Source organism: Akebia trifoliata, chromosome 11 (genome assembly GCF_017979445.1).
Source record: "Akebia trifoliata isolate Shusen 1 chromosome 11, ASM1797944v1, whole genome shotgun sequence".
Lineage (NCBI taxonomy): Eukaryota > Viridiplantae > Streptophyta > Magnoliopsida > Ranunculales > Lardizabalaceae > Akebia > Akebia trifoliata.
In genome coordinates this window covers 42,644,092-42,660,326 of record NC_141385.1, presented here as the reverse complement: position 1 = coordinate 42,660,326, position 16,235 = coordinate 42,644,092, and the positions used below count along the sequence as shown (strand labels likewise).

The window sequence follows — 16,235 nt, the reverse complement described above, 5'->3', positions numbered from 1 at the left end:
GTTATGTTTGGTGTGTGCCAATAGATCGGCCAAAGAAAGTGACCCTTGAAACAAAACAACGTGAAGCAACCCCTTTGTTGGGAGACCCTTTGGGAAGTTAAAGAAATTGAATTGCCTTTTGTCAAATTAGGTATAAAAGAGATCTTGTCAGACAAGAGGCCAGACACAATGGAATTTTTGGAAAAAGAAAAGACTAATGATAAAATGATGCATTGACACAATGGAGTTTTACAATTTGTGGGCTTTTGTTTGTTTATTTGTCAGTCACTTTCTTGGGATATGAAATTTTGGGGAACAGTAATTCTGTGGAATCGCTTTTATCCCATAAGGATGTTCCCAAGTTTTTTCCAGTGGACCCACCTCTTAAATTGCGCATGCTATGGTCCACATTTTTATTGTGATCAGAGCCCAAAGGTGCCTTAGTTGGCCCACCTACTGGTGCTCTTGGTCAAACTATTGGACGGACCGAACCAATATTTTAAAAAAAATTAAATTTAAAATTTTGTAATTTTTTTTTTTTTTTGAATCGTGGTAATCTGATTTTTGATTAGTAGTAGAAGAAAATGGGCATTTGAATTACTAGTTGGCCTCGGACTCTCAGTTGGTTTGCCACATTGCAAAGCAACTTTGTGGTCACAGCTTACTATTCATTAAAAATAATAATAAATAATATGTCATTAGTTTAAACAACAAAAAATATTCATCAAAATGTCGACATGCCACCTTTTATCCTTGCTCTTCCCTAATAGAGTAATGCGAAAATGATCTTATTATTCTCTTGTTTGACTCCATGAAGATGATCCCATAGAACTTGGCATTGCTGTTTTCATTTTCCCAAATGAAAACGGATCAAGTTCCTTGGAAAGCATCCGTGCTGAACTTGACTTCATCAAACTACATGTCTTGAAGTTGCTTCTCATCATCCCATCTAGTGCTCTGCTCTAATTGCTTGGAGAATGAACTTGAGATTGTTCACCCGCTCCTTTATTTGATTCAACTTTAACTCTCCGATAGAACAACACATAAGCTCTTGATGTCTTGATTTCACCTCCACTAATACGAGAAACGTGACTGTCATCAAAATGGTACCACCAGTCCCTTTCAAGTAGCTACACATTCGATAAAACAAATTACAAATTCTCAATCATACACCAACAAATCCCAAATAGAAGCAGATTTTGGTTTACGTCTCTTACCTTTGCATATGCAAAGTAGTGACCACCACCTAGGCTACCATAATGATTGCTGATTGCATAGATAAAATTCACCCATCTAAACAGTTCAAAATCTGAAAAAATAGATAATTAGCAACAGTGACCCCCCACAAGCATTTTCTTAGTCTTGCAATGCTATTAAGTTAGTTGATATGGTGAATTGAAAATCATCTATAGAAAGCATTGATATGTGGATCACAAAATTCTGAGAACTCAACAAAATGATAAGGTGCCACGTAGATGTAAAAGCATAAAATTCTAAAAAAGGAAACATTTTTCATCGTTGATGAATACATTTTAACAATTGTTAGTACAGTGGTTGAAACATTGTTATCAGTATTCAGGAGAAGAATGGTTTCCTTAAATATAATATATGTCGTGAATCTTATAGGAAAGATTAAAGTGATCTATTTGTGTAACTACAATATTAGAAAAAGGAAAATGCTGGAATGACACAAACGGAGACACAAAGGTGACAAAAATGATGTGGTGGCGCACACATAACCATAGTTGCAAATAATTTCCTTCACATATTTGAGCATATATCCCAATCCATAATGGAAATGGAAAGGCAAAAACTACCCACTATATACCCCAAATAGTTTCCTTCACGAGTGTACACAATGTTATTCAAATCTAAGTGTTAGTGCCACCACAAATCTAAGTGTTAGTGCCTCAAGAGTAGTGTGTACCAGACGTGCATTGCAAACTGTGGGATAAAATGCCTGAAAATATTATAAGAATAAAGAAAGATGGGGCTTAGACCCATAGTTCAGTTGGTTTGACGTATTGCAAAACAACTTTAAGGTCGTGGGTTCAAGTCCAGCTTACCCATCAAAAAATGAAAAAAGAAAGATGAATTCCCTTTAAGGATTAGCGAAAAAGCATGGTTAAAATTAAATTTACCTGGAACAAAAATTTTGGATGCCTCTTTCAAGGAAACCTAAATCAGTGATATCTTTAGCCTGTTTGTCAATAACCAGTAATAGACTTAGTCAGAAACAGCACAATTTATATATATATTGGGAAACAGCACAATTTGTAAACCAGCAGCTTTACAGGATCAACAGGGCCTCCCCTTGTCACCTTGGGTTCTTCCTCAGGTGCGCCTTCTACTTACCAAACCAATCTCTTCTTCTCCATTTCTGCTTAGTATGATCAAATGCTAAGTTGATAAACGTACTTATATAACGCCAAGCAGACTCTCCTTCCTTTTACCTTCTTGCCAGGGAACAGCTTTTTCAGTTCCACACTTGTCATTACTGAAAGGTCCTTGTCCTCCCCCGCCTTATATATTTCAGTTTTCACAACAAAAAACAAATTAAAACAACAAATCACCGAGTACCGACCACAGCATTATCAAACTATAAAACAAGAATATTCAGAGGGGACATTTAAATAAAATAAAGGAACATATCAAATTGGCATCCATTCAAAGGGGATACCACAGTTTCTAATGGTTAACCAAGCTACGGAGAGAAAATAAGACCTCATATACGTGTGCCAACCGAAGGAGAACTTTTCCATCCTCAAGTTCCTGCAGAATTCAACAGAGTTAATTAGAAAGGGAAACAACAACAAAATTTGTAAAACTCCATTTACTGCTGCAATAGAAGATTTGAGAAATGTTTTCACATTTTCAAACCAGCCATAAACAGAACTGCTTCAAGCTAACAAAGCAGACATTGATGGTGGTTCAAGTCTCTTCAAAGACTTTTTGCCAATTTCTTCCTACAATTTTGAATGAATCAAAGCAAGAAAGAAACCTGTTTCCTTGCACATGGGCAATCCCCTTACCTGGAGTGTTATCAATTGAACATTATCAGGTAAACTGTAGGAGGGCTCCATCCTTGAAAAAGTAGGTATGAAGGTTTTTCTTTCACCTGTTCTGTGAAGGCTAAGAGAAATGAAGAATATATCTCTTGGCCAAATGAACGACACCACTTGGCACCCTCTGCTATAGGATCAATTCTGATATAGAAGTTTCCTTGGATCTGTAAAGAAGTATTTATGCCGATAAGAGGTAGCTGCTGTAAAGATTCACATGTTGAGATACAATAGGCAAAAGTAGTTCTCACTCAATGCTTTAAAAGGCATTGGAGGCTTACACCACATGGTCAGCCTCAAGGAAGGGTTTCCTTGCAAAGCTTTGTGCTTTACTATGTCGCTCTAGCTGACATTGGGCACTTCAACAACCTGTGAGCATCAAAATTCAAGGTGTCAGACTAATACTAAAAAAAGATGTGCATCTCATATCAAAGGAGGTCATGTATATGAAAAAAAATTTAGGTGAGATATGGTGCTCTAAGAGACTAATTGCCTCACCCCTGCTAGTCGGACCTATAGATCCAGAACCCTTAATTAAAATCCAACTCTCCCAAAATCCGTATTTTTCTTTTTTTTATTATCAATAAACCTATTTTTTATGAGATTAGTAACTTGGTGTTGACATGAATTGAACCAAGGTCTCTAACATCATCACTGATAGACTTAACACCTTATTGGGACATTTCGATGACAATTTGGCCAATTCAAAGACACAAGATTATTAAAATTTCTTTACATCCCTCCCTTGGTTCCATTTTATTTTTTATCTCACAAAAATCGACAGAGTGTTGGAGCTAAATATCATCTTTCAAACAATTGGATGGTTTCCATCAAGTACAAAGTCCCCCCCCCCCCCCCCCCCCCCTCCCTCCCAGCCATGCAAAGAGTGCTACTTACAGCTTACCCCATTTCCTTAATTTTTTTTTGGGCATTAAAGTGAGATGTTTGCCCTTGGGTGGGTGAAGAAACAAGGTCTACAAAATAAGAAATTTAATCAATTTTCAATATTAGTGCCGCGTTATGAGATATTAGGTTCTGAAAATTAATTTCTATACTTTGATACTAATAATCCAAAATCAAAATCTGGAATCAGAATCTAACAGTTGGAACCAGACACCCTTTGGGTGTCTGTCCATATTTAATTGTTACTCTACTAGAAACACATTGTTACTCAGATCTAAAACCAATGTGCTTAATACATTTATGGGTGTGCTTAGCAAAAAAAATCATGTATGGTGCCAAAAAAAAAAACAAAAAAAAAATAGGAAGAGAATTGAACTATTTTCTCTTTCACTTTAATTTAAAGCTAAAAGCAAAATACCACCTATTAATAGCAGATCTAGGTAGGGTAGATTTGCTTGGACCAGGACAAGTCTCATTTCCAGTAAAACATAAAAACACCACAAACCCATCACCCCAATTTAGATAAAGCTTGTGAACTTGTACTTTAGTAAATTTCTTACTTTTTTTTCCTGATTACATGTAGAAGAATATAAGAACAAGAGAAGGGAAAGATAATTTACCATGCAAGAGAAAGGATAGATTGACACATTGAACTCCCCCCACACCATCAACTTCCTATTTTTGAAAAAAAGGATCATTCTGCTGTTCTGTGTCCAAGCTGAAGGGTTCTGATGGAACGACCATGACACACAGCCATGAGGAACAAGAATGAATTCAGTCATTGCAATTCCCAGTTCCAATATCATCACAACTATTGATGATTTTTGTTGTACATAACACCACCCTGTAAAAATGTAGTCATAATAATCAATTTGCAAACCACATAACAGATGATCAACATATTTTACCAACTAATCTTTTTTTCCCCCTACTGTTGTTGAGGATAAAAAGATGAGAAGCATGGGCAGTTACTTTGTTATAAAGACTAACTGAATTTAATAGGTTGATTAGCTTAACTTGAGCCATCCTCGGCATCCACTTTTCCAAATTTCCACAGTGCAAGAGCATATATTGTTTTTCTTTTCACCGATGTTCCTTCAGATACCAAGTGAGTGTGATCTCTCCCTTTGGCTGGTGAGTTGAGAATGCTTCTTTTGCTTCCCCTAGAGTGCCCCGCCAAAACTAATGAAACATTATCTATATCAGTAACTAAAAATTTCATAAGAACCCCCGAAGATTCAACGACATAAGTACCAATTCAGAGAACAAAGGGGAAAAAAGACCATATGCATCATCATCATCATCAAAGTCTTATCCTAAAATGGTAGACTAATACAAAAAAAAGATAATTGAAACAAAAGTGGAGTGTCACTCTCCAGATCATCATGTTCTCGAGCATATTTTGCATAGTCATTTCTAAGTGTTCGCATCAATATCATTGATACCAAGTTAGTGAGGAAGATAACCATCATGAAAGACTAATACAAAAATATTAGCAGTCCTCATGAACTTGACTTCGATAACATTTGGCTTACAATGTCAATGATACAACAATAGGCGCGTAATACATTTCTCCTGACCAAGAATTCAGTTAAGGGAAACCTGAAGGGTTCACCAATCAAAAGTAAACAAAGATGCAGAAATTTCAGACACCAAGCTCTCTACAAAACATAATTTAACTCAATAAGATTATTCAATTGAAATAGCTACCATTTTTCATTGAAAACTAGAAGGCAATGTATCAACAGATTAACAACAAAGAAAAAAAAATCAGAAGAAATTAACAGATTAACAACAAAGAAACAAAATCCGAAGAAATTAACAGATTAACAACAAAGAAAAAAAATCAGAAGGCAATGTATCAACAGATTAACAACAAAGAAAAAAAATTAGAAGAAATTAAGCAATACCTCAGACGAAAAAGAGCGATCTAGAGTGATTTTTTTAGGGTTTGTGAGCTTCAGTTCTTAGTGTTTCGACTTGAACTTTGATTTACTCTTTGATTTGAGCTCCGAGAGATGAAAAATTCATCGACGAAGTGAAAAGAGCTAGGAGCTCTTCAATTTGAAGGACGTGAGCGATTGAAGACAAAGGCGTAGAGTGAGAGTGAGAGTGAGAGATCGTTCGGAAATTCTCGAAACAGGAGATTGAGGGATTTGTGAGTTTTCGATCAAAACAGGATATCGATACAGGGATCAGTGAGTTTTCGATTGAAATAGGAGATCGAATGTGAGTTTTCGATCGAAATAGGAGATCGAATGTGAGTTGTCGATGAAAAAGGAGATCGAATGTGAGTTTTCATTCGGTGTTCCCCAATGGCTCTGTGAGTTTTCGACGGAACAAGAGATCGAATGTCAGTTTTCGTTCGGTGTTCTTCGGTGTTCTCCAATGACTCTCTGAGTTTTCGATGAACAACAAATCGAATGTGAGCTTTTGGTTTTCTTCAATGAAAATTCTCGATTTTTTATTTTTGTTAAAAAAGAAATAAATCTGTTGGTTCGTTGGGCTTAGCCCGTCGAATTAGTTTGTTGGGCTTAACTTTTTATTCGGTTAAAAGATAAATAAATCTGGTGGTTCGTTGGGCTTAGTCCGTCGAATTATTTTGTTGGGTTTAATTACAGGTTTTAGGCAGGCCCAAATAAACGTGAGACTTGGGCTGCCGTATTTAACGCTATATTAATGCCGAATTTTAGCTTTTTTGAGGTAGTGATCTGTACGTGGCTAACGTGGCATCTGCCCAGAATTGTAGATCTTTTTCTTCATGATTTTTTTCCTTGTTTATCCTAAAGAAAAAGATCTATGGTTATGTGCACTTGCCACGTCAACAGTGTATGTGTTAGCATGTCATTTTGTCACGACTCAAAAAAAAATGATCATGTCTTATAAGAGGTTGAAGAGGAGGGTATATGACGTAAGCAATAAAAGAGAAAAATTTTCTCTTCTGTCCAAGGTGAAAAAACGAAATTTCTTGGTTAGATCACTTTTTGGCATTCAAAAACATGATCCAATACCACAGTGTTGGAGAGGACGAAATTCCATGAATTTCAAAAAAAAAAAGTTATTTTTCATAATTGAATTTTAATTTTAAATTTGAGTGCTCAGTAGCCATCCATTTTCAACACATTAGATCAAACTCGAAAAACTTTTTTGTTTTTTTTTTTCAACAATGAGTTTTTTAATGAAATCTAGAAGGTTGTGATCTTCGATTGTCAATATGATAATCTATGTAGTCCCACAACCCTTTTTTAAAATTTGAAATCATAAAATTAAAATTTGGGGCAGAGGATGTGCGGATAGGAAAGAGAAATTTTCTCTGTATTACTTACGTCATTTGTCAACTGATTGTTGGGCTGTGAGCAAAAAATCAACCAGTTCTTCTAGTAACAGGTTTCTTTTTTTGGGAAAATTACTTAATGGTCCATGGCGAAAGGTTTTCTTTCTAATTAATCCCTACGTTTTAGAGGGCTTCTCTTAATAATGCATTCAATAAAACTTTCTTTTCTTAATGGTCCTTCAACCTCATCTTAGGTTATAATATTTTTGAAATACTAAAACTACCCCTTTTTTCATATACTTAGGTTTTCCAATGGCGATTCCAATCAGTTTCAAAGATTTTTTATTGTGAATGCCTAATGAAAATGACTTCTCATTTTGAATTTTATGACGTTTTTTTTTTTTTTGACAGTTTATAACAAAAAATGAAGGCAGGATTTTTCAATTGTTTTACTTTGTTTTTTTGATAAAAATCTATCAAGGATGGTTATTTTAGTTTAAAATCATCTACACAAGTCCTTATATATCCAGTTTTAAGTCGATCTTTCCATATATTTTAGTTGGGAAAACTCGAAAAAATGAAAATGAGTGGGTTTTACAACGCCGAGTTCGACATTTTTTTAAAATTGTTGAGCTCACCAATTTTTATTGTTGAGTGTGACAATTTTTTAAAAAATGTCGAACTCGACATTAAAAATATTGAACTCAAAAATAAAAATTGTCAAACTCAACACTGTAAAACACACTCATTTTCATTTTTTCGAATTTTTCCAACTAAAATATATGGAAAGATTGACTTAGAACTTGACCTAACGACTTGTGTAGATGTTTTAAAACCAAAAAATTACCCTTGAACAATTTTCATCCAAAAAATGAATCAAAACAATTGAAGAACCCTAGTTTTTTTTTAACACACATCTTCAAAATGCTTGAAAATAATTTCTTCTTCCTTCTCAAATCCTTCCATTTGAATAGAGTCTCCAAAATTCGACCGAGATGTGGAAAATTCAACTTTTAGGACAAAAATGGTGAGTTTGAATGGTTGGGCAATTTCGACAATTCAATAGTTAGAATTGCCTAGAATGGGGGCCAGTAACTGATTAGAAAAAAGGGATTTCCTAAATAGAATATTTAACTAACCCCTAAAAGTTAAGGACTAATTAGAAATAAAACCTTTCACCATGCACCATTAAGTAATTTTTCTTTTATTATATACTAGAGTTCACCCGTGTTTACGACACAGGCATAATTTTAAGTTAGGTGGAAAAATGAAAAAATAATAATGTTGGATAGGTATTATTAAAAAAAATTGAGGTTAAAAGGGTAAACAAGGAAAAATTGTGTAGTAAAGTGGATCCCACAACTATATTTTATTATATATATAATAAGGAGCCGTTCAGAGGCCCTAATATTTACCAAGGATCACACTAAGTTTTTAATAACATTAGATATCGCATAATCCAACGGATGAGATCGAGAAAACACAACTGGAAACCATTTTGTGTATATAAAATTCAGAAATTAAAAGTAATCCCTTGTCACAATTTTTTTAACGACACCTCGTTTCTCACTTAACTTATTTCTCTCTCTTTCATTATTACTCTCTTTCTGTCGTACACCCAAAACCAGATCCTCTTCTCCATCCATCTTGAAACTTTCTCTTCATCAAATTCATCTCTTTTTCTCTCTGTTTTTTTTTCTTTGACGGGCCACACATACCTTCCCTCCCGGCCATGGTTTCAAAACTCATCAGAGACCAAGACGTATCGTTTGAGTTGTCTCGGTATCATGCATGAACGAGACAGACACACAAGTCAATTTTTAGAACGAGATTTAATACCTCATTTATTTTTTTAAATTTTTGGACGAGACATCTCAAACATATCGAAAAAACTCGTTTGAGACAACTTGGTATCTAGCACCATGCTCCCAGCACGTGTACAACAAATGAATAGCCACCTTTTGGTGGAGGGGCATATAGAGATTCGAAAACATGACTCGGGGAGCAAACTCAGTCAATCTTGCCATCTTAGCTAACCCTCGGTAAGCCTGCCTCTCTCTCTCTCTCTCTATATATATATATATATATATATATATATATATACATATATACATACACCCCCATCTAACATATGATTATGTGTATCCCGAGACAAATGATCTAGGGTTATGTGATGTAGGCATAGGTTAGAGGGGGCGTTCAGAAAATCATTATTCATATATATATATAGATCGCACTACAAAATATGAGGTATTTAGAGGTGGTTTTAAATTGCCACCAATTTTGGCTAAACCGCCTCAATATATTTAAGAGCAGTTTAGTCAAAACGCTTACTATAGTGGTGTCGCTAATTCCTTTTAGTGGCCGACTAAGGGAGATTTTTAAATCATCTCTACATAATGATTTAAAGGAATTTTTTATATTTTTAGAGGCTGTTTGAAAACCACTTTTAATAATAATAATTTAACCGCGGTTTAAAAACCACCTCTAAAGAATTTGATTTAAGAGCGATTTTTATTATTGTTAATGGCTGATTGAAAAACACCTCTAATAATAGTTATTGAAAGTCAGTTTTAAAACCACTTCTAAATAATATGATTTAAGGGTGGTTTTTATATTTTTAGAGACTAATAGAAAATTGCCTCTAATAATAATAATTTAAGGGCGGTTCTTATATTTTAGAGGCAGTTTGAAAATCACCCCTAATTACAAATTTAGTTTTTTAAAAAACAACATTAAAGGCAATTCAAAACCGCTTCTAATGTTGTAATAAAAATTTAATAAAATATTCATTCCAAAATAAATTATGCAATTATATAAAGAAAAATAACTACTATTAGCACCCAAAATTTCACTTTTCACATATTTATAAAAAGATGTCACAATCTATCAATGAATATTTTACCAAACATAAACTATAATCTACCAAACATGTATCTGTGAAATCCAAAAACAAAGTACGCATTCACAAATATTTTCACTATAAAAAATGAGGCAATTCTATGAATTATAAACAAAATAAGTAACACAAACATTGATCAATAGTATTTTAAAATTTAATAATTTGTACATGAATATCATCTCTTCTAATCCATCCTTTCTACCTTTGCTGCATTTGAAGTTGTTAAGTGGATTGTTCATGCATTCATAAGATGAAATAAGAAAAGCAAAACATAACTAAATGGGAGATTGCTAACTAGGACCTGATTGAAGACCTGAAAATGTGATATGTTTCTTAGATTTAGTGTACACTTGAAGCCAATCGTCTCCCATACTCCACCCCATCTCCATGCCCACTCTGACAAAATAAAATGGCAAAGCCATAAATTATGTGCAACCAAAACATACCTTAGAATCAGTCGTTTGCAATGATCTCATGGATGGCGTCACTGACAGCTTGATCCTCAAGCTAAAGGACATTCCTATTAATCGAGTCTACTAATACTATTTTGACACATTAGTAATGAAATGGTTAAAATAAAGGAAAGGAGAGAAAAGAAAACACATACTGAATTTGTCATGGGATCCGCTTGAGGTGGCATTCAAGATAGCCCATGCAACCTCTTTCTTGACGTCAAACTCTACCTACTGGATTAGTAGTACTAGAGGTGATATGATGTTGGCTCCAATAACAACCTATTCCACACCAAGTAGCAAAGTATATTAAAAGAGTGTAAACCTAAATAAAAGGGTTATCAACACATAATATACAATGACCACGGTTCATTGGGATAATTCGTGCATTATCAGGATATACAGTACTTACCCAAGAATCAAGAAACATGGTCAAAAAATAAAATGATCAGATGTTCTCAAGCAATAAAAATGAACCAATTACATCTAATGGTGGGTTCTAATTAACCTATTGCATCTTCTCTACAAAACAAGCAAAATTCATTTGTTCATCATACATATTCACATGCTAATAATAGCCAGACCAGCTACAAGGAGATTCAAAATGGAGCCACGGGGGCAAACCTTGGATTTGTGAGGGGCCATGCGATACCAATTTAAAGCTTGTCAAGAACAATACCAAATGAAGAAAGGTTTTTTCTGCTAGAGCTCTTGTTTCCTACATCTAAAAATAAAATTTGAAAATGCTACCCATATCCCTAGTTAACTATCATTACATAGTTCATACAAGTTATATACAACGAATGCACACACACAAACACACCTTTATAGCCTTCGAAACCCTATCTTCATCTTCTATTTCGACGGTTTTAAAAAACGCCACAAAAATGATTGGAATTTCAGGCGATTTTTGGAATACCGCCTCCGTTGGATCTGTATTTTGGGGTTGTTTCACGAAACCGCCGTAAAGAATTCGTCGTATACGTTTAGAGAGAAAAAAAATAGGATGCATGGCTTTAGAGGCTTTTTTTATAAAACGCTAGCAAATGACTCTATTTTAAGGTATTTTACAAAAACACTCTTATTTTTGTGCCTCTAAATACCTCAAATTTTATAGTGCATTGATTTTTTAATTTATATTTTGAGAAAATAAATATATGGTCATCTGTGCACTGCCAAATCAGCTCAGTGTTAAACTCAATGTCCAATGTGGGCAATGTAGCACGACTCTTCATATTTGTAAATATGGTTGAATAAACAATTCAATTTAAGTTGAGTAGTAAATAAAGAAGAAATACCCATCTCAGCATTGACACATACCATTACTTCCTTTTGAATCAAGATCAGTCTAGTCCTGGCGGTTTTTTTTTTTTTTTTTTTAAACAATTGAGTTAGCAATAAAGAATTTGTTAATATGAATTGGTTTTGAATCCAAGTCATGATATCAATACGCACAAACTTTAATCAACTTAGCAAATTGACAATTTCTACCTGACCTCAACTTTATAAAAAACTTGAACCAACTTAGCAAATTGATGACTTCTACATGATCTCAGCTTTATAATAATAAAAAAAATGGAATTGAAGATTATAATATTTTTGATCAATCAAAATTTGTTAGAATAAGAGTTCGAAGACGATTGATTCAAAATGCAATAACCAACAAATCAAGCATGATACTTCTGTTTTTGATGATGGGGGTTCTGGACCCTTAGGCCTGATTAGCAGTTGCAAGGCAACTGGCCTATTAGAGCATCATATATCTAATAGAAGCCTAAACACTTTGAACAAACAAACAGATCTCACATTGGATACAATAATTAATTTTTGGAGATACTACTAACAAACTTATTTATTGTACCCAGCATCATCACGACAATTTTCCTAAAAATTTGTGATCTGTTGAATGAGACGAGTCATGTTGTTGTAAGAAGATCCACCCTTTTCCACAGCTTTCTTAGCTATCTCTCCCAATTCCTTCACTCTCTTTCTTATTTGCTGCATCGCTTCATCTTCACAGTCCATCAACCGATTCACTGCCTTCTCTATCTTTTCCCTCGTCACAGTCACCTTCTCATCATCAATCTCTGGGAACATATAACTCCATGTATCGTTCTCAACTCCCACTGGAATTCCAATTCTCGACACTTGAGTCACGAACTTATCGTTGTATAATTGCTCAGCATAGAGCGGCCAAGTGATCATTGGTACACCCGTTGTTACACTTTCAAGTGTGGAGTTCCATCCAACATGACTCATGAACCCTCCGATCGCTGGATGTTCCAATATCAATAACTGTGGGGCCCACGTAGTTATGATCAAGCCCTTATCACTTTTCTTCTTCATCTTCTCCACAAACTCATCATCTCCATCTCCATTGGGGTTCCTAACAACCCAAATGAATGAATGACCAGAAGCTTCGAGACCAAGCGCGATCTCATGAAGTTGTGCCGTACCGAAGCCTGTCATACTTCCAAAAGATACGTAGAGAACCGAGTTGGGTTTCTTGGAATCGAGCCAACTCAAACAGCTGTGTTCAGTTTCAGTAGAGGTCGAGGCTGAATGATCTCTGTTACATAGAGACACGGGGCCTATAGCCCAAACATTGTTGTTCACAACGTTCTTGTAGTGATCAATGTAAGTTGACTCTAACTCGTAGAAGCTATTCACCACGCAACCGAAGCTAGCAGGTATTGTGTTGTAGATCCTTTTCATCTGATCCGAATAAGGAGTTTGAATCTTGAGATGTTGAGGGATTTGAGACTTTTTGAACTTGATCTCGTCGGGAAGACCGGGCAATATGAAATATGGATCTGATTGGTGATTGTAGTCATGATCACTTGTGTAGCGTTCCATGCTGTCTATTGCACTTAGAGAGAAGACGCCCGTGGGGTCGAAGTACAGCCTTGGGATTCTAAGCTCTGCAGCGATGTCATTTGTCCAAGGGAAGAACATATCGGTGACCATGCAATTTGGGTGGTTTTCTCTAAAGAATTTCTCAATATCGGGTTGGAGAAGGTTCATAGCGTGAAATAGTTTTTGTGAATGTTGCGGAGTTTTTGTGGTGTTGAAATTCTCGATTCCTTCCGGTAAGCCGACTTCCTCCCTAGGTAAGTGAAGTAAATGAATTGAGACTGGGTAGCCGGATTTGATGTCTAGATCTATGGAGTTTTGGAAGAGTTTGGCATTGAAAGGGGTGGTGATGATGGTAGCATTAACCCCATGTCTAGCAAACATTCTTGCCATGTCGACTAGAGGTATCATATGGCCTGGACTCAAAAATGGAAGGAAAAATATTTTTATAACTGAAGCATCCATGATGATGATGGTGATGGTGGTGGTGGTGGTGGTAGTGGTGGTGGTTCTCTCCCTTAATTTATAAATGGATTGAAAACTGTTTTCCCAGGAGTCTTGAATCGAAGACATATATATATATATATATATATATATATATATATATATATATATATATATATGGGTCACGTTATTACGACCCCCTTTGCGACCCCCTTTGCGACACACCTTTTTGTCTTATATGGGAAAAAATATTTGGAATGGGCTGATTTTTTGTGAGGATGATCTCTATGGTGAGGGGATCATCCTGGGAAAAAATCATCCCATTCCAAAACTTCTAACCCCATCAAAATTGATTTACAAAATTGGACGGTCTATAATTTTTCAACAAAATCGGACGGTCTAGAAGTTTTGGAATGGGCTGATTTTTTGCCAGGATGATCCCCTCACCATAGAGATCATCCTCACAAAAAATCAGCCCATTCCAAATATTTTTTCCCATATAAGACAAAAAGGTGTGTCGCAAAGGGGGTCGCAAAGGGGGTCGTAATAACGCTGTTCTATATATAGATATATATATATTGTGGGAAATGTTCAGCAACAAACATTTTGACAAATATTTTGGCAAAACATTTTTCAAAACATGGGTTAGAGGTTTTGGAATGGGCTGATTTTTTGTGAGGATGATCTCTATGGTGAGGAGATCATCCTCACCAAAAATCAGCCCATTCCAAAACTTCTAGCCCCATTTTACAAGTTGAAAAATCGTAGACCGTCCATTTTTTGTAAACCATTTTTGATGGGGTTAGAAGTTTTGGAATGGGCTGATTTTAGGTGATGATGATCTCCTCACTGTAGAGATCATCCTCACCAAAAATCAGCCCATTCCAAAACCTCTAACGCATATTTTGAAAAAGGTTTTGCCAAAATGTTTGTCAAAATATTTGTTGCTGAACATTTCCCATATATATATATATATGGGTAGCGTTCAAGGGCAAACTTTTTAGCAAACTTTTTGGCAAAACATTTTTCAAAACATGGGTTAGAGGTTTTGGAATGGGCTGATTTTTGGTGAGGATGATCTCTACGGTGAGGAGATCATTCTCACCAAAATCAGCCCATTCCAAAACTTCTAACCCCAACAAAAACAGTTTACAAAAAATGGACGGTCCACGATATTTCAGCTTGTAAACATGGGTTAGAAGTTTTGGAATGGACTGATTTTTGGTGATGATGATTTCCTCACCATAGAGATCATCCTCACAAAAATCAGCCCATTCCAAAACCTCTAACCCATGTTTTGAAAAATGTTTTGCCAAAAAGTTGGCCATTGAACGCCCCCCTATATATATATATATATGGGTCCCGTTCGGCACCCTAAGTTTTACCACACACTTTAACAAACACGTTTTTGTCTTACATGGGTTAGAAGTTTCGGAATGAGCTGATTTTTTGTGAGGATGATCTCTATGGTGAGGAGATCATCCTCACCAAAAATCAGCTCATTCCAAAACTTCTAACCCAATCAAAATTGATTTACAAAAAATGGACGGTCCACGATTTTTCAACGTGTAAACATAGGGCTAAACATTTCGGAATGGGCTGATTTTTGGGGAGGATGATCTTCTAATCATAGAGATCATCCTCACCAAAAACCAGCTCATTCCAAAACTTCTAACCCATGTAGGACAAAAAACGTTTGTTAAAGTGTGTGGTAAAACTTAGGGTGCTGAACATTTCCCTATATATATAGGGTAGCGTTCAATGGCAAACTTTTTAGCAAACTTTTTGGCAAAACATTTTTCAAAACATGAGTTAGAGGTTTTGGAATGGGCTGATTTTTTGTGAGGATGATCTCTACGGTGAGGAGATCATCCTCACCAAAAATCAACCCATTTCAAAACTTCTAACCCATGTTTACAAGTTGAAAAATCGTGGACCGTCTATTTTTTGTAAACTGTTTTTGATGGGGTTAGAGGTTTTGGAATGGGCTGATTTTTGATGATGATGATCTCCTCACCATAGAGATCATCCTCACCAAAAATCAGCCCATTCCAAACCTCTAACTCATGTTTTGAAAAATGTTTTGCCAAAAAGTTTGCTAAAAAGTTGGCCATTGAACGCCCCCCATATATATATATATATATATATATGGGTCCCGTTCGGCACCCTAAGTTTTACCACACACTTTAACAAATGCGTTTTGTCCTACATGGGTTAGAAGTTTCGGAATGGGCTGAAACAAAAAATCAACTCATTCCAAAACTTCTAACCCATGTAGGACAAAAAACGTTTGTTAAAGTGTGTGGTAAAACTTAGGGTGCTGAACATTTCCCTATATATATATATATATATATAGGGAAAGGTTC

General features: G+C 35.4%; 1 protein-coding gene and 1 pseudogene across 13 annotated transcripts; both read right to left on the bottom strand.

The window, feature by feature from the left end:
• Nucleotides 1–646: 646 nt before the first annotated feature.
• LOC147391822 (putative alpha-mannosidase At5g13980) lies at nt 647–6,385 on the bottom strand. Of its 13 annotated transcripts, none has more exons than XR_015183231.1 (10): nt 5,855–6,385; nt 4,962–5,126; nt 4,565–4,788; nt 3,293–3,410; nt 3,098–3,208; nt 2,981–3,011; nt 2,704–2,751; nt 2,121–2,501; nt 1,197–1,288; nt 647–1,109 (listed from the first exon to the last, which is right to left on the bottom strand). XR_015183231.1 is itself a non-coding variant. In XM_086459988.1 (10 exons), exons 5-7 carry the CDS (start codon nt 3,060–3,062, stop codon nt 2,373–2,375), a joined length of 228 nt encoding a protein of 75 aa, XP_086316114.1. In that variant the 5' UTR covers nt 3,063–3,208; nt 3,293–3,410; nt 4,565–4,788; nt 4,962–5,126; nt 5,855–6,380; the 3' UTR covers nt 647–1,109; nt 1,197–1,288; nt 2,121–2,179; nt 2,301–2,372. The 13 variants fall into 13 exon arrangements, 5 of the variants coding, with proteins under 5 accessions (XP_086316114.1, XP_086316112.1, XP_086316115.1 ...); XM_086459988.1 differs by lacking the exon at nt 2,981–3,011 and having other exon boundaries at nt 2,121–2,179; nt 2,301–2,501; nt 3,012–3,208; nt 5,855–6,380; XM_086459986.1 differs by lacking the exon at nt 2,981–3,011 and having other exon boundaries at nt 2,121–2,179; nt 2,274–2,501; nt 3,012–3,208; nt 5,855–6,379.
• Nucleotides 6,386–12,456: 6,071 nt separating this feature from the next.
• On the bottom strand, nt 12,457–13,818 carry LOC147391821 (UDP-glucose flavonoid 3-O-glucosyltransferase 7 pseudogene; annotated as a pseudogene).
• Nucleotides 13,819–16,235: the final 2,417 nt, after the last annotated feature.